Source organism: Falco rusticolus, chromosome 7 (genome assembly GCF_015220075.1).
Source record: "Falco rusticolus isolate bFalRus1 chromosome 7, bFalRus1.pri, whole genome shotgun sequence".
In the NCBI taxonomy this organism is placed as follows: domain Eukaryota; kingdom Metazoa; phylum Chordata; class Aves; order Falconiformes; family Falconidae; genus Falco; species Falco rusticolus.
Window position 1 is genome coordinate 28,827,702 of NC_051193.1, and position 18,551 is coordinate 28,846,252.

General features: G+C 44.4%; 1 protein-coding gene across 1 annotated transcript; it reads left to right on the forward strand.

Moving 5' to 3' along the window:
- The first annotated feature begins 273 nt into the window (after positions 1 to 273).
- Positions 274 to 15,207, forward strand: PLD4 (phospholipase D family member 4). The gene is made up of 11 exons (XM_037395990.1): positions 274 to 758; positions 3,718 to 3,807; positions 5,488 to 5,696; positions 6,373 to 6,556; positions 7,896 to 8,016; positions 8,383 to 8,510; positions 8,681 to 8,881; positions 9,277 to 9,416; positions 11,978 to 12,143; positions 13,188 to 13,284; positions 14,568 to 15,207. Exons 1-11 carry the CDS (start codon positions 756 to 758, stop codon positions 14,774 to 14,776), a joined length of 1,548 nt encoding a protein of 515 aa, XP_037251887.1. The 5' UTR covers positions 274 to 755; the 3' UTR covers positions 14,777 to 15,207.
- Positions 15,208 to 18,551: the final 3,344 nt, after the last annotated feature.

An 18,551-nucleotide genomic window follows, 5' to 3' on the forward strand; every position in this document is an offset into this window, starting at 1 on the left:
AGCTTGCTACATCTTGGTGAGCTTATTCAATAGGTCGGTTTAATCATTACTTTCGTTTCAGCCTGTTAGTGATTCTTTATAGCTTAATTATATCAAACTCAACATTGCATGTAACCTTCTCCCTCGACAATGTCACTGCAAATTCTAAATACCGTGTGTTTAAGGTGAAAGCTGTATTATTTCAAAGGAGCTAGTTTGTTCCCTTAGGTTTGTCCAAGGATGATTGAGCAGGAGAGTTCTTGGGAGAGGGACTGGGTGGAGAGGAGGTTTTGGAGGTTTTGTCTGTTTAGAATGAAGCTGCTGGTGGGTTAAGAATGAAGCAGTGAGAATACTGCCACGTCTGCGATGCAAACTGCACTGAAACTGAGCAGTCCTTTCAACTGGTGTCTTCTGTGTTGTTAGCTAGTCTAGTGCTGATCTAGACTCTGATCTTACGCCCCTGAGGGCAGGGGGAACTTAGCTGTTCAACAGCTCGAACCAGGTCAGGCACTGTAGAAAGTTATGCCAAACAGGTGAAGATCAGGACCCGGAGTCTAAGAACCGGGCTGTAACAACCAGATGATCACTTGGGACTCTGTCAGTGCATGTTGTGAAACTGCGTTTAAGAGGAAGTAATCTTCAGCAGCAGGAGGAAAAAGACAGAAGAACCTGAAACAAAGCCCCTGGTGAAAAGTATGTGCGCTGCCCCTTTTAAGTAGAGTTGGGAGTAACATCAGACTACAGCAGGACATCCACACAGGAGAAGGTCTTCCAGGATGGTAAGTACATCTGCTGTCACCTTGAGAGTGCTGCGGGGTGGTCGAGGAGAGCGTGCTTTGTTCATCTGAGGAGCTTCAAACAGCTTCCTGGTAGGGTTTTGTATGGTGAAAAATCTCATCCGTGTGTTCAAAATCCAAAATCTGAAACAGTTTGGTGCTGATGGAGAGAAGCAGTACCAAGAGTTATTTTGGGGGCAGGGAGAAAGCAGCCTTAACGTTATAAACAAGAGTCTCCTGCATGTGCTCAGCAGATTGTAGTATTAGCTTGTGTTCCAGCCTGTGAAGCAATGCTAAGTAGCGCTGGTATTTATTGCTCTTGGTTGGACTTTATTCATGGAAATTGGCAGCTGGCAAAGCCCTGAAAGCTTTGAGGGAGCCATAGTTAATTACTGACTGGCTACAATATTGTTTTTCAGAATTCTGGTTGCGTCTCTGATGTTTTCTTTCTAGAAAATTAAACTGCATATTTTAGTGCAGTTCTCATGGCTTCTGTATAGCAGTTGGGAATCCAACCCATCACCAGCCAAAGATATCAAGAACTTTGTTTGAACTACATGGTAGATGACTCCATTATGGCATGTAGGAGACCTGTTAGCTCTTGTATTTTAAAATAAATGCTGCTTTTTGAAGCCATTTTGTGACTGTTGCTGCGAAGGAGAACTGAAACTAATTGTTTGGTAAGCTCCATCCTTCTGAAGTCATCACATGGCTGTAGGTGCACCTACAGCTGCAGTTCCTTACCGAGACACAGCCTGTGTCACCGAACGTGTCGTGGGGAGCACTTTGGCTTTGGGGGGCAGAGGGAGAAGATGACACCTCTCAAGCTCGGGTTCTGTGCTGAGAACCCCCCGGGGCAGCCGGGGGGCTGTTTGTTACTGGGGTAGCCCAGCTGGCTGGGGCAGCTGCCACCAAAGCAGTGAGCTGTGGTGGGACCTGCAGCCTCATGGGTTCTCCTGGCCCAGGCTGGAGGGCTGCTGCTGGTGTTTTTCAGCTGCCTTTCTCCTGCTTTAAAATCTCTTTGGCTCAGTTTCCTCCCAAAATTCTTAGCATCTTTTCTCTTGCTCTCTCTTCCTTCCCACTAAGATTTCTGGGTCGGTGTTTGACCACTTCTCTCAAGGTTGGGGCAATGACGTGTGTTGCGCTCACACAGCTTTCTCTGCATGGTTGTTATACCCCCTGCCCCTGCTTGGGCTGCAAGCTCTTTGGGGTAAGACATCTTTGTACTGTGCTTAAAACATGAACGGGGATTTCAGGGCCATGCTGACCTGATGTTCGCTGGGGAACGGCCAGCCGGCCTTCACTGCTAGCAGCACCTCAGTTTCTCCAGGGCTGGGAGAATGGGTGTTCACCTGCCAGCACTTATGTGTGTACCTAGTGTAAAAGCTTGCCTGTGCATCTGGGGGCACCAAAAGGAAGTGAGTGCCGGTAAAGTGGGAGTAAAACTGCCTTGGAAAGTTTGAACGTCACGGCACTGTGGCAGCGATTACAGCTGGTACTACCAACAAGCAGACCTGGAAATGGACACTTAGCTCTCACTTCTGCAGCTCTAGTATGCTCTCAGGCGTGACTGTTCATACCCTTTCTTCCCTCTTCACCTTTCTCATTCTCCCTTGTCTGGTCTTTTACCTTAGGTCCTCTCTTTTCACATCCCTCTCCACATTCCCCAAGTCACTGTTTCAGACCCACCTCCCTTGTCTTCCAAGACATCCTCCATCTCCTTGGTTCAGCCCCGCTAGTTCTTGTGAGCTGGGTCCCACGAGAAGCCTTTGGAGTATGTCCATGCTGTGTCTAACTCCCTCCTGTTCCACGTGGTCACGGCATCCGTACAGAAAGGTGGGGTGGGCAGGGGTTGCCCACAGCATGGACATATCTGGCCTTGATGTGGGAGGGCAGACACCACCCAGTTCAGGTGACACTAGCTGTGAACGTATGGCAAGATGGATGGGACAAGGCTGGCAGGATCCTTCCTATCTGAAACTTAAATTTGAGTGTGGCCACCCACAGAGCAACTGCATATCTGAAACCAGTACAGCACGTTGGTCCACCAGGGTACAGTGCCCAGTGGCTCAGGGATAGAAAGCAGTGGTCTGGGGACTGGACAGGTGGTGATATCATCTGGTAGCACTTGCTGAAATCTGCAGCACCCCAGGATGTACTGCTTGCTTCTGAGCATGAAAAACAACAGCTGCCTCTTATGGGGTGAATTCACCTCTGGCGATGCAGGGGTGGTTGGACATGTGAGAAGGTTTTGATTTGACCTTTTGGGAAGGCAAGAGAGGCAAGCGGCCAGCTACCCCTGCCCTACCATCTGCTCTCAGTTTTGGTATATTTGGGTATTTGCTCTTGTGGTGGCCTCTGCTGGTGATAACACAAGATTGGAGCAATACTGTCAGAGGGAGAAAAGAAGTTAAGTTATTTTCTAGGGTCATGGTTGCAACGGGGAGGAGCAGAGTTTATATTTCAGCCTGGTCTCTGTCACCTTAACAGAGTCCATTCTGGAAGAGACACCGTCAGCACTGAAGGCAACTCACAGGCATAGGAAGAGAGCAGAGCAGGAGCCTGACAGAACCACATGCAGGGTGACATCGATGCTGTACGCTATCACCCGTGACTTCTCTGCTTAATTATTGCTTGTTGGCAATGTGTTAGCTTGCAACAGGGCAAAAGTGGGTGTTGAAGGATAACTTGAAGAGGCAGCAATGCAGTTGTTTATGCATTAATTACTGCAATGCAAACAGCAGCAGGGACAAACTGCAGGGACCTGTCTCCCTCTCACTTCATAACGTTAACGTCACTCAAGACCCATAATACAGTGATGACGTTGCACAGGTGTGTGCTTAAATCTCCAAGCACTAGACAGAGCAATCGCAGTAACCTGCATTTTTAGTCTGTAACCAGCTTTATACAAATGTTGCCATAAAGCTTTATTTTTCCCCCTGCATACATTTCTGTTTTTCAGATCGTGAAAAAAACATTAAAAACATCCCTGATGTTTAATGAGTCCTCCAACATGAAATTAAGCGTGAACAATCAAAAAGACGTCAAAACGGTAATTATTGAGATACACTACATTTGCTTACAATAGCTGAGATCACACTGACATATCTGAGAAGAAATAACAGATTAAGAAGAATGATTTTATTGCTCATTTTAGAAATCCATGGAGGTTTCAATCCTATTTGTAAACCAAGTGAGTGGCAAAACCCTCACTGATTTATCCGGCGGGCTGATCAAACCTTGCTGAGAGTGACGTGGAGCCTAATCCTGCAGCCCTAACTCAGGACAGCAAACCTTGCTCATACAAATAGCCTGACTTCCACCATCAGCCCAGAGTTAGTTTATTTATTCACCGTGCCTAGAGTACCTGGACATCGCAGTGTACAGCATGGTGACAGTCAACACGTAACTTCAAAATATATCTCTTACCCAAGAAATGTCTTCTAAAACCCGTGCGATGTTTAAGTCTTGCCAATGTGTTCACAGGATGAAATGCAGAACTCTTGAAAATTGCTGGGATTTTTTTTTTATTGCCCTCCACAAGAGGGACAACAAACCAGAGGGAAAAAATTTAAGTCGATAATCAATTTAAAAACATTTTTAATTTAAATCACTGCCTGAAATTGATGGCAGCACTGTAGATCTCAAGAAAAGCAGAGAAAATGAAAAATAAGAAACTTTATCCACATAGAAACTGAAATAGATACTTTCAGAAGCAACTGGTTTCTTCGACTAGCACAAATTTTCATATGTACCCTTCCAGGAACTCACATTCATAGCTACAGCCTCACGACCACTCCTAGACATGGTTCTCCTGCCTGGAGGTTCAGGAGCTCCTCTCTGAAGTGCACATTGCCTATCACAGGGTGGCGGATGGTCCCAGCTCCCAGGAACTGCCATGGGGAGCCAGACACGATAGTTGTTGGGACAAGTGGGTCTGCACTGGTGGCTGGTTTTTCCTCCTCGGTATAGGGCAACACAGAGAGCCTGGTGGGACACATTTCAGCATGCGGCTGGCTGGACTTACATGCAGATCTGCATGTACCAGGTGGCCAGGCTACTTTTTTTTTTTTTTTTTCCATCTATGTTCAGGGGGAAAAAGGAAGCACAGAAAAAGAGAAATGAGGCTAACTCACTACACTAGAACAAGGAAATACTTGCCACATGGATAAACGAGATTTGTGTAGTTTCACTTAAGTGAGGTTTAAGTTAGAAAATAAAACCAGAATGTGTTCAGAAACCACAAAATGTCTTTCTGCTTCTGATGTTTTCAGGCCTGTTTTTTCTCCCCTGACTTCATGAGCTTCCTCTTTATGGTAGTGTTCATCTTGATCCCACATCTAATCTTGTGTTATGAATTTTCCTGTTTTGATTTTGGTGGAATTTTTTTTTTAAATGGGTTTTTGAACACCCGTTTGTCTTGTGCTAAAATAAAGCTAATCAACATCAAACTAATCATTAAAGTTTGGGAAAAAACCAGGTTTTTGATATGTTGTCACAGGAAAAATTAAACCAAAACTAAAAAGATGGTCCTCACATAAACCAACCCCCATGTGTCTTGTGGTCCTCACTTTCAGTAGTTTATCTAAAAATACTGTCTTCCAGTAGCTGAAAGCAGAACTACTACGCAGAGATCGTGATTTACTCACCTGCAACAGGTAGTCATCCATCAGCTGGTGTATCAGTGACTTGGTGACTCCTTAAATCTTCACCTGTTTGGATTCTGTTCTAGTTTCAAATCTTAGGGGGAATTTTGATGCTTGGTCTTGTTGCCCTGATGGCTGTTTACTTCATGAGAGCGGACAGCACAGTTAATCCTAACAGAGAAGAAGCAATTGTCAGCATTTACAAAGGGCTGGAGGAAGAAGAAGGACTCTACGGAGACCTCATAGGAGCCACAATAGTTGAGAAGGACACCAGTAGATCCAATGACTCCTGCAGGTAAGCCAGGCCTGATGGCACATGAAGAAGTAATCACTAGGTGGAGAAATGTTTACAGTGCTGACAATATCAGCATGGGTTTTTTTCTCTTCCCATTGTATAATAAGTGGTAAAGTATCACTAATTTGGGAAGAGTGGGGGTGTTGTTTAGGCATTGGGTCATCAGTAGTTGCCCATTATGGGGGGCAGCAGGGGCAGTATCACTGCCCCACTACTGGTCCTGTTGGCCTATGTGCAGCACTGCTCTGTTGCTACTCCACCACCTCCAGCCACCCTCCCTTTGTGGCAGCGGTGGGAGGCAGCAGAGTGACTAGAGGGCAAAGCAGCCTTTGCTGAGCTCTCCTGCTTTCAGAGGCTGGAGTGGGCAGTGAAGGTTTCTTCTGGTGGGGGGTGGAAAGTGTACCAAAGCAACATCTAGCCCTAGGGGGTTACTTTTCTCCTCATCTTTAATACGGTAACATAAAAAGCTTAGAACCCATCCTGCTGGGTTTGGGAGGACAACGTCCAATACATGCTTGGCTACAAAACTTGAGAGTACTCCCAGCTTGTTTGTCCAGCTCAGCTTGTTTGGTTGTGAGGTTGATGTCCAAAATGGCCAACTGTACAGCCTGACAGGTGCTTGGTTTCCTGTTTGGGTCACAGTTGCTTGCTTCACCATATACAATTGCCGTTGCAGCTTTGAACTTGTGGAAAACATTCCTTATGACTTACCTTTTGAGATAAATAGCACTGCAGCCAAACCCTTGTACCAAGCCTGGATGAGACTCCTCGATATAGCCCAGGAAAAAATTCATGTGGCTTCTTACTATTGGTCTCTTACGGGGAAGGATATCAATGTCAATGATTCATCTTCCAAGCAGGTAGGAGAAAATCAATGACAAGCACAACTATGGTTGTACGTCTCATGTACGCTTGGCAGATGACAGATCGACTGCGTGGTCTGTCTCCCAGAGACATTGCTTTGACTCTTCCTGCAAACTCAGAAAGGTTTTCCATGCTGGTCTGAAGCAGCCCGCCAGCTTTCCTCCTCCAGTTAAGTTAGATCCCATGTGGACAACATCCATGTCTCTGAATATTTCCATGCTGTGTTTTAAGAGCAACCAGGGGCCAACCTCAAAACAACCCTTGCTTACCCTGCAGGTGGTCAGCCTGTGGGAGGGGCAGCCAGAGGCATGGCTGAAAGGCCTACAGGATCCCACGTACACAAGTGAACGTGCCAGTTCCCACTGGTTATCTGGAAGAATCAGGAAGCAAATTCTGTTGGACTTTTGGATGCTTCAGAGGCTGCTTTTCCACCGCGTACAGACACAAGTGTCTGCATTTGCCCATTTTGCAGGTGTCCCAGAACAGTGCCATTGGATGGCAGCTTAAGACATTCATTCTCCTTTGCTGGGCTGTCCTCCTGGGTACCCTGTGCAGCCAGGCTTCCTATGGGGCCTCTCTGGCTCCATCAGCAAAAGTGAGTGACAGAAGCCACGGCACAGGCTCACCTTGTGACCTTCCATCATGTTTAATTGTCCCTTGGCTCTCTTCTGGCCTGTGGCAGCTAGCAACCTCCCAGGCAATCCTGAGCAGGGTCTGGGGGACTCTTCTGAAAAGCAGATGGGACAAGCCCACCTTATTTCAGGCAGGTACGGTGTTAGTCAAGTGTTGGGAGAATTGTGCTGTTTGCTCGTTGACCAGATGCTGGCTTGTTTATTATTGTGGGCTGAGCCTCTGGCACACCTTCCTCATTGTCCTCCTGGGCTCTCTGGGACTGCTGTCCTTGTCTTCCTCCCCAGGTGGCTCTGGTGTTGTAAGATGACTCATCTTCTCTACAGGAGAAAAAGTAGAAGTGACAGTTGTAAAGGGACAGCTCAGTGTAGGACAGTGTCTTTTATCTTCAGGGAGGAATGACACAATGCATCTGTTGAGCGTTCAGCAGCTGACCTTTGCTGGGGCATTCACCTTTGAAGTCTGGGATGGCTGTGGTCATCTTTTTAAACTTTATATCTAATAGTATTAAATGACAGAAAATAAACTTTGATTCGTATATTACATCAGGATCTTCATGAAATACTCCTGAAATAGGTGACATTCCTGACCTTCCTTATGTTGGGGTTCTTCAAAGGAGGCATTCATTAGTAAGGCTGTACTTGCACGTATCTTATAAATGTTCTATAACAACATATAAAAAGTAACAACCAATGTACCATGCAGGGTGAAGATATTCTGAAGAGGTTTGAGACGTTACTTGCAGAGAACGTTTCTGTGTATGTTGCAGCAAGTATGCCAACTTTGGCTACAAATTCAACTGACCTTGAGCTTTTAGAGGAAAAAGGTAATTATCTCCCTTATTGATGCGCTCCAAATTTCAGTACTGCGAAAAAGGCATCTGAGAGAAACTGGGCTCCAAGGCCTGTTCTGGCACGGTGCTTACATGTGTTCACAGGACAAGCACTATGAGTTCACTGGTTTGATTTCTGTGTGTGTTGTCATGCCCTTAAGGATTTTTCTGGAAGTTCACATTTTGTATATTTTTGCAAGTGACTGTAGTCCCAGGAACGAGTACTTGTGAATTTTGGTAGTTATTACTGGCTGCAAGCATTAGACATCCAGACAGGTTCTGGCAGTCAAGGGAGCAGTGTAGTTTGCCATCTCCATGCTGTATCTAAACTCTTTCTTTCCCCTCCTCATCTTCCTTCAGGGGCTCATGTAAAAAAGATTGATTTTGGATATTTGACAGGAGGAGTGTTGCATAGCAAGTTCTGGATAGTAGACATGAAACACATATATATTGGTAGTGCAAATATGGACTGGCGATCTTTATCTCAGGTAAGCTCTGCTGCTGCATACTCAGAAATCTGGGGGGAAACACATGTTCTAACAGCAGAGAAAAATCATAATGATGTAGAATATTGACTGAGTGGGAGAAACGGCAAAGAAACTCCTGGAGATGGAGGTGGCTCTTGCTGGGGCTGTGACACAGCTTGCTCTCTTTGCAGGTGAAAGAGTTTGGTGCTGTGATATACAACTGCAGCTGCTTAGCCAAAGACCTCTGGAAAACGTTTAGTACTTACTGGGATCTTGGACGTGCCAATGCCACCATCCCATTCCCTTGGCCTCTTAATTATTCTACCCACATTAACAAGCATCAGCCTCTGGAAGTAGAATTTAATGGAATCTTGACCAAAGCCTATTTTTCCGTAAGTATGTTTTAAAATGACAAGATAGACTGTAAACTATGTTTAAACCTTGGCCAGAAAAGTTTCTTCAGCAGTCCTCAGTTACTTGTGTTCCAGCTGGAAATTAATTCATTCAACAGGTTTCTCTGGAACTACTCAAGGAGTAAGGGTTGACCCAGCTTTGGCTGTCAGGTAGTATGGCAAGACCAGGGTGCAGGTCTCCTTTAATCACCTGTGGGCTCAACATATCAGTGAGTATCTCACCCATGAGGACATGGAAGGCATGAGGAACAACAGTGGTCCGCCTCGAGTGCTTTGTGCTATTGTAATGAAAACTGGACAGATCTGAATATAAATTGGTCAGTCTGACAGAAAAAAGGATGAAATCACTGACCTGCATGTTTTCTCCTTTACAGGCTTCTCCTCCAGCATTTTGTCCAGAGGGTCGCACCCATGACCTCTTTGCTATAATCAGTATTATCAATGAGGCACAGAAATTTGTCTATATTTCTGTTATGGACTATTTCCCTACCAGCCGTTTCATTCATCCAGAGAGGTACAATTCTAATCCTGAGCAAACCAGTTGATTGCACTCTTTAAAGGAAAGATACACTATTCACCCCTTTCTGCAATGAAAATATTCAGAGTGGAGAGAACTGAGGCTTTGCTCTACATTCGTGACCTCCTGGTGAACTGTGCAAACACTGATGCTACAGAAGGGATGGCATCTAGTATTGCACATGTGCTTCACTAGCATTTTAAAGCAGCCTCCTGTGCTCTTCATGCAGCAAGAAAACTGTGAAGTGCCAGACTAGGGACAGTCAGGTACAGCTCCCTTCAAAATATGACAGAGCAGCTTTAGGACTAGAGAGAGGAATGGGAACAGCAGAAATATATTTGACATCAGACTTTTCAGAGAAAATGTTGTTTGCTCCCCCCCCCTCTTCTGCTCCTGTTTCTCTCTGTTCTTCATTTCTGAAGACTCTTCACAACTGGCTTTGCTGCCTGTTTGATGTTCTTCACCTATAGTTTAGAGGGTGATTCTTAACTGTCCTTGCTGACATCTGCAATGATAGATGAAAGCCTCTAGAAGGAATTTTTAGGCTTCCATTTTCCCTTTTTTATAATTCCATCGGAGGACAGCCAAGTCCCTGAAGCGTGCTGGACGCATGCAGCGGCAGCAGCTCTCAGGGAGGTGGTGGTAGTAGTGATCTGGAGCGATCAAATTGTGTGTGGTGGATCACTGCCATGGTCCCAGTGGGCTGCCCAAGGTCACAGCAGAATTATGCAGACTCTGCACATCAGCTCAGATCTGAGTAACACAGAAAGTGAGTCAGTCATGGGGCAACCACTAAGACTCCAAATCCTCTTAGATATGCTTGAATTAGGATGTTTACATGCAACCAAGTGCTCTGAGTATTATTTGCTTGTAACGTTTCTGAGTTTTCCAGTCATCTAAATAATCTGACTGAGAAAGAAGTTCAAGCAAAATAATTACATACAACATGGCTTGTAAAGAATAGGGTGAGCTCTGGGTTGCCATTTAGCCAGAATTATGCCGTGCATCATGTCCTGCGGCATGACTGCGTGAAGCCTCTGTTGTTCAGCTGGGTATGGGTGTGTTAGCAGGAAGGATATAGGATAATAGATAGACAGAGATAATTCCACTGGCCTTGAAACAAAATCTCAAAGAAAAGCTTCCACTCGGAGGATATTTTTTCATAAATCAAATCGCTTAGAGGATTTTTGGTTTCTGTGTTGTATGGTCGAATCTCTGGGTTGCTCATCTCCTCATTTTAACTAATAGGTTCACAGAAACTCCCTTTTCCCCCTTAGGAATGAGTGTGTAAATACTCCTCATTCTTCATCTGAAGCCTTAATCCACGATTTGTGACATCTAGGGTCTGATCAGATGCAGACAAGAGTTTGAAAGGCCTAGGGAAAGCGGTGCAGGGCCTCGGGCTATCTCCACAGCAACCAGCTGCAGCCCCATGAATTGAGGCTGATTAGTTCAGGTTAGGTTCCTCCAGCAGCTGAGGCAGAGGGAACAAAGCTGCTGACTTAATGCCTGAGTGTTAATCAACTAGAAACTGATATATTTTAAAAATGGAAACTGTTCAAAAATAGCATTTCTAAGTAGCTTTTTTTTTGGGGGGGGGGAGTTTTTCAGGATCTACAAGTCAGCCTGAGCCTGAAAGCATGTGGCCAGTCCATTGATTGGGATAGGGCAATGTGCAGGGGAGGATTAGAGAATTCAGGCTTTTGTACATAAGACAGAAAGGAATAACTTAGGCAAATTAATCCATCATTGCGCATGGGACTGTGAGTGAGTGCTGGACCTCTGTCTGTATCCGTCCTCCAATCTGTACTAAAGATGCTTGTCATCCTCCATGCAGCGCTTGTTAGGAGCTACAGAATTAAAATGCTACAGGGGTGTTTGGAGTTACTAGTCCTGGGATGTACATCGTCCAGCTCTTTGTGCTGTGTAGTTGGGTGAAGGATGTTAAAAATTTTCCCCTAGGCTACTTCCAACATAAGTGTTCACAAGAGCACGGATGTGTTTGTTACCTCGGGGGCACGGGGCTTACTAAAGAGGGGCACGGAGGGATGGGGAGGGAATAGAGCCTGTCCACACCAGCTGACGGCACAGGACCACTGCAGACTAGCATTTCTAGTGCACTAGAAACAACCTTCAGGATCCTGAAATGGCCATGTTCTGCAAAATGGCTTTTAGCCTTTCCTCTGGGCTCCGTGCTGTATGATCTGGCTTTACATTGGAGTTGCTATCATTATTTTTAGTTTCCTATGGAAATGAGCATGATGGCACCATGCTGTGTGTGTATCTGTGTACATTCACTTTACTAAACTTTAAACTTTTTGAACAATTTCAACCCTACTTGGCAGAGACTGCAGGTCTCAAAACACTGTGAAAAGAACTGGCTGGTTAGAAGACAGAAATTTTATTTATAACTCCAGTGAAGGCACAAGTGCTCCTCTTGCCAGACATCAGAGATCCCATCTGTGCACAGCATCCCCTGTATTCTCAGTTTATTGTCACAACTTTCTACGGACCCGTTTCAAAAATATCCCTTTTTCCACCCACCTACTTTTCTCTAGATACTGGCCAGCCATTGACAACGCCCTGAGACGTGCAGCTTTCAACTACAGAGTACAAATCCGGCTTCTGGCCAGCTGCTGGACCCACTCTGACCCAGCCATGTTTTACTATCTGAGGTCCCTGCGTGCTCTCAACAACCCACATGCCCACATCAGTGTTGACGTGGTGCGTATAAGAAATCTGGTTTTGGAAAGACAGCTTGAGGGCATGGGCCCTACACGGATCTTTGAGTCTGAGTCGCCAGTTGCATGTGCAAGTAGCAGGTTTTGGAGAAGCAGATTGTCCAATGTTGCAGTGACTGTTTCAGGTCCTTAAGAAAATAAGGCCCAAGAGGTGATCATTGAGGAACCAGCTATTGCAAGCTACGAGTAATATCAAGGGATGTGCCTATCCGCAGCGCTTATGACATTATCTGAGTAGTTGCATTTGCTGAGCACCATGACAATAACGGTTTATATGACAACTTAGTGCTCTTCTCACAGACCTTTTTCTGTATAGAGTATCTTAAATGGGTCTGATTACTCAGTTTTTTAGAATTGAGAGCTCTGCTGACTGTCTATACAAATGGACCCATTTTTGAACACTAAATATTGCATACAGGCTATAGGCACTAGGCTGGAATGTGCCAAGGGGATGGTGTGGAAGCTGCCAACGCAATGCAGTTATCACAACAGAGGAGAGTCACAGAAGTAAGGAGGAATGGTTTTGAGGGGGGTGGGGTGGGAGGGAGGAAGAGAGAGAGAGGGGAACAGAAATTTAGATTTTAGGAGTTAACACAAAAAGTTAGGCATTGTTGTTGCCTGTAGTACTCCTTGTGTCTGTGATCAGCCCATTCTAGCACAAAATAAGAGCAGCAATCAGTGGTAAATGCAGATCTATTAAACAGCTGCCTAAAACTGCATTTAATTGTCTGCCCTGTAATGATAATAGCTGTGCCACTAATGGAACATTGTGAAGCAAACACTATCCTTATCTGATCTCAATTGCTTATCCAATTTTATGTATAGTGGAAGTAGTATTTGTTAGTTTTCTTGGATAAGAGTAACATCTCTTTTATGGTATATTTAATAACAGTGTGTGGAATATTCTCTTCTGTTCTTTCTGTACTATTCCATTCTTTGAAAATATAGAAAATCTGTGTTGTCCAATTATGCAATCTGCTTCTCACTCTGGTGTTTCTATTTATATACTTAATTTCTCTCCCTCCAGAAACTCTTCATTGTTCCGGTTCTGAATCACACAAATATTCCTCATGGGAGAGTGAATCACAACAAATATATGGTCACTGATAAAGTAGCCTATATTGGTATGTATTTAATTATTCCAAATACTTACAGCATCTTCAGATCTATAGGACTGAGACTGAGATAGAATGGGCTGCAGTATCAAAAAACCCTTATTTTGCTATGTGAAGCAGTCTGCCCTGGGTAAAGAAGTAGAGATGTGAAGGAGAGACAATAATGTAGGTCAAGTTCAGTAAGAGATGATTTCATATGATTGTGAACCATTAAGAACAGAGCATGACAAGTCTGAGTGCATAGGCTGTGACAAGCACAGTAGGGATTTCGCAGACTGTGTGCTCAGAATGATGCACTGATAGCTGATAGTCTAGTATAAAACATTATCGTGCTTTAATAAAAAGAAATTGCTGGGAGGAATTAATTCCACGCACTGTTTGTTGAACAGAACTCTAGGAAAGGAAATGGGAATACGGTAATGTCAATTGCTGCTCCATTCCTGAAAGTCAGGATGGTGTTTGTTTTTTGCTCTTTTGTTAGAATCCCTCAAAACAGGAATGTGAAAGGGCTCTGTCACCTCAGCCAGCTCATCCTCTGAGCAATGCAAACCAGCAAATAGCCCAGTCTTCCAACGGGCTGAGGACTTGCAGCTCCAACTGCCTTTAATAGAATTTGTTTGATACGGAGTTGTCTTTTGAAGGCAGATATGCAGATAGTTTGTTTTCATGCCTAAGCACCTTCTGGAATTGACAGTAGATTTTTCTGGCTAAGGTGAACACCAGGACAAGTGCTAAGTGATAATGTGTATTTTTTCACAGTGTTTGATTTTCTGAATTGTGGTAGCTTTGGAGAGAGCCCTAGGCAATGTCTACAGCTGGATTTCCAGCTTTGCCTGGTTTAGAAGTGGGCATTGCATGCTGAGCTCAGAACGGCTCCTGAGGATTTATTGATCAAGGATCCAGTTTCTCCTCTTGTTTTCCTTTAACAACCAAAGAGAATTAATTTTTTTTCTTTAAACACAGAAACCCATATAAAATGCTGGCTTTTACTGCTCTTAATACCTAAATGTTGCATTCTGTTCCCATATCTATGAGTAGATTTGTGTATCTCTGTCACAGGCTGTAAGGAATCAGAATGTTATGAAGCTTCAGGGTTGCAGTTAATACTGACTTTCTGAAACTTGAGGTCTGGAGTAAGGAGGTGACCTGATTTTTGCTGCTGCATTGGTCCAAATGAGATCTGTAGTTGTACAACAAACAAGCAATGCCAGGCGATGTGCACTTAAGTATGGAGATCAAACAGAACACTGGGGAATTAATGGTTTCTAATTAGCTATTTTTCCATTGCATAGGGACTTCCAATTGGTCAGAAGACTACTTCATTAATACAGCTGGCGTGGGACTAATTGTCAAACAGAACTTGACCAACCTGCAAAGAAAGCAACTGCCCATCCAGGAACAATTAAAAAACCTTTTTGAGCGAGACTGGAATTCCAAATATGCAGTGAATCTAGAGAATATTCAGGGGCAGAAAGACTGTAACTGGAGAGGCAGACTCTGAATGCATTGAAATACACATTTAAAATAGAAACAAAGAATATGTTTGAATCTTGTTCCCTGTGCAAAACAAGGAGCTTTCTTCTTTATGCTTTTGTCAGAGAAATTGCTTCTTTGCGGTGTCCACATTGTTTGATGACATGAGAACTTCTCACAGTTGACTCTGCCTGCAAAACCAATAGGCAGGGTGTGAGATTCCTTTTTTTGTGTGATTACCTCATCCTAGAATTAATGAAATGCATAGTGTTATATGACAAGCTGATATTAAAGCAAACATGGAAGGTACAACCAGATCTCAATGTATCAGTGATGCAGATCATTATTGCCATGGTATTTTATCTTAGGAAGCTATATATTTCAATGTTAATATTCCATTAACAGAGTTTACTTTATATGTGTTTAAGCATACTTTTAATAAACTTCTAGCTACTTTAAGATTTGAGCCATGTAAGTAATCTCCTACAATAGCAAGGGCAGATTTTAAAAAGCATTTAAGAATTAGAGGTACAGGGGAATACCTGTATTTAAATGCTGAGTCTAGTTGTCAGGGTTAAATGCCTGGGATTTAAATCTTGGGGCCAGCTTTCAGCTCAGCTGCCCTGGACCCTGAGTGTCTGGGGGTGTTTGGATGTCTGTGTGTTGGCCTCATGGAGCAAATAGGATGGGAGGAATAGGATGAAGTTGCTTCAGGAGTGCTGGTGTGGCAAAGGCATCTTACCTGCACTGTGGGCAGTGCTTGGATGAGCGTCCTTGCTCTTTTAGAGCTGTTCTGGTGCTGGGCTTGACCAGTGTTGTGTCTCTGGGCTGCCTGTTCTTCGGCAGTCACCGCAGACCATAAACCTGAGCCTTGTGTCCGTATTCACCACTGCATGGCAGCTCTACCCTGGGTGACTCAGAAGTGACAGGCATGGAAAACAGGGCATGTGCTCCAGCCGTGGAGCAATGTGACGCTGGGCTGGGGTTCTGTGAACCTCGCCGAGGTTGTGCACCTTTGCCTGACACGGGAAGTGGAGTTGCAAAGTGAGCATTTTGCTTTGGGACTGATGTACAGCGGAGGTGAGGGAGCCCAAGGTGAAAGCCAAGAGCATGGCTCCAAGAATGGCTGGGTGAACCCCCTGCCCTGGCACTCCATCTCTGAGCTGTCAACCTCTCCAGCTCTGGATGGTGTGTGGCAGCTCGTGGCTTCACTCATGTGCTGGCAGAGCCTTGGCTCTGAGGCCATCTCTCTCGCCACAGCCAGCACTGGGTAGCAGGGGTACAGGCTTCCCCATCGTGGCGCAACCTCCCCACCCTCCAGAGGAAATGTTTTGGTGCTTTTGAATCCCTGCTTTGTGCTGAGAATGGCGAAGGGACCTGCTGTGATCATCTATATGTGGACTGATTTACATCTTTATGAATATACACAAATTTCCATATAAATGATCCCACCAATTTTCCATTTTTTGGTTTCCAGGCTGCTCCTTAGCTATCTCTTCCAGACATTCCCAAGATTCCTTGCAATGTTTTATCCATCATTACAAATCAATCCTTGTTGTTATTAAGGCAGATTTTCAAGACATGTAGTTATATTTACGAATAACACTGAGATTTTGTGAGTATTCACATATGTGCAAACATATTGAGGAAGACGCAGGTGTTTTCAGCACTCTCTTCCCCTATTTCCTTTCTAGAAGCTGCTTAATATTCTGAGATATCCATTCACTAGTTAAAATTTCTGGTGAAGTAGAACTTCCCCAGCTGCTTTCCACTAGCTCCACGCTCTGTATTACTACTTGCACGCAAGAACGACAGCAGACAGGTTTTGCCCAGCGCAATGAGCACACGTGAACGGTGGGGTCAGTTTGAAAATCTTTTGAGAAGTTGAATCTTCAACCAACAAAACTATTTTCTGCAGAGGGGTGCGCTCCCCTAGATGGCACTCGAAGCTATGCTTTCACTGTTCTGAGGCGGATAGATACTAAAGCAATAAGAAAACTACTTTCTCCTCTGCTGGTGAGCACAAATCTGACAGTGCTGGAGAAGCTGTTCAGTGGGACAGAGTTTCCGGGCAAGCTGGGACACTTTTCTGCTGGGAAAAATTGATGCTTATGAGAGTGCTTTTATTTTCTTTGCTGGCATCATGTGTGTTGGTTTTCTTCCACATATGAAGGAGGGGTTTGACTCAGACAGAGAACTGGATCTAAGAGGAACTTGAGATTATTTCCCTTGTTTCTTGTGAGACTTTTTAGGCCCCTTCATACCTTGATTCTAATTTACTCTTTCTCTATTACAAAGGTAGAAATGGTTTAAATCGTAACCAGGCTTTGAATTTCTTAGTACTTTTCCATTTATGAAACAGGGTTAATAATAGCCCTTATCCATCCACATGTTGCTTTTCTCTTTCATTTAGATTATGATTTCTTCAAGTTAAGGACTGTACCAAGTGTAAGGTGGGGCCTCCAGTTAGCATTCATTAGCATCTCTTAATTATCTTTGGATGGATTTTCTAGCATGGTTGCAGGCAGTTCAGATTTTCCTCAGTATTAGTTTATACATGTCTAGAAAAAGTTGTTGGATTGGATCTTCAGCGTGGATGCTCTCTTCTGACCTGCTTTACCAGAGTGGCTTTTGTGCAGAGCTGCTGCGCTGTTCTCCCAGCAGCCTCACCCCTGAGGACACCTGCTTTGGTGCAGTGCCCTGCAGCTCCAGCACTGCTGCCAGCAATGCAGGTGACAGAAGACAGCACCTAGCTGGCTCCATAGGTTTATGAGCTCTGACAGGACTACAAAGTCACCTGGCTTGATGTTTTAGTATTCTTCCAAAAGTTTTAGTATTACCTGTTTTCAATGTTTTCCTCCCTTACCCAGGATTTTCCTTTCCCAGTTGTTCCAAATAAATCATACTTCTGTTGCTTTCACTCAGGTACCGAGAAAACTTTTCATCTACTGTGTATGCTATATCAATGTACACTTAATTTTTTTGAGAGTCATTAATATCTCCACAATCCATGGAAGACAGATCTTCCGTCATGGACATTGACTCACAAACCTCTGCTCTCTGCAGCTTCCTGAGGAGGTGGATAGGGAGGTGTTGACCTCTTCTCCCTTGGTATCCAGTGATGGAATGAGTGGCGATGGTTCAAAGTTGCACCAGAGGAGGTTGAGACTGGACGTTAGGAAGCATTTCTTTACCAAGAGGGTCAAACACTGGAACAGGCTTCAAAAGTGGTTGATGCCCCAAGCCTGTCAGTGTTAAGAGGCATTTGGACAATGCCCTTAATAACATCCTTTCACTTTTGGTCAGCCCTGAAGTGGTCAGGCAGTTGATTTGATGATGTTGTAGGTCCCTTCTAAGTGAAGTATTCCTCTCCGCCCCTACCGGCCCCTCCCCCCCCCCCCATTCCCCACCCCCACCCCCCCTTCTTCATATTTATTATCTCATTCAGGATTAAATGTGTCTGTCTCACCTTTGGGATAAGTGAGAGGTCCTGCTTCACATATAACAACAAAATAGCCAACCAATAGAGAGGTATTAATGAATTAACAATGCAAGAAATTACAGGGGTGGGAGTGTCTTTTTTTAATGCATTTATACTTCCTTTTGCATGTCAAATCACAGGTGTAGGTTTGTTTGTCTGGAGACTACGAAGATGTTTAGCTGAGCAGCCCACTTTTTCATGTTAAAATGTTAAGATGTTAAAAAATAAGGAGCAGTAATCAAGGAAACCTACCACAGTTAAAAGAACAGCCTGAGCATCTCAAACTAGGTGTGCAGGTAGGGTCAGAATCAGCCTGCTGATA

Bases quoted from the DNA above. Each gene is read 5' to 3' on its own strand.
- PLD4 (XM_037395990.1), top strand. The intron at 12,144-13,187 runs GTGCGTATAAGA...CTCTCCCTCCAG, and splicing joins CCCACATCAGTGTTGACGTG to AAACTCTTCATTGTTCCGGT. The intron at 13,285-14,567 runs GTATGTATTTAA...TCCATTGCATAG, and splicing joins TGATAAAGTAGCCTATATTG to GGACTTCCAATTGGTCAGAA.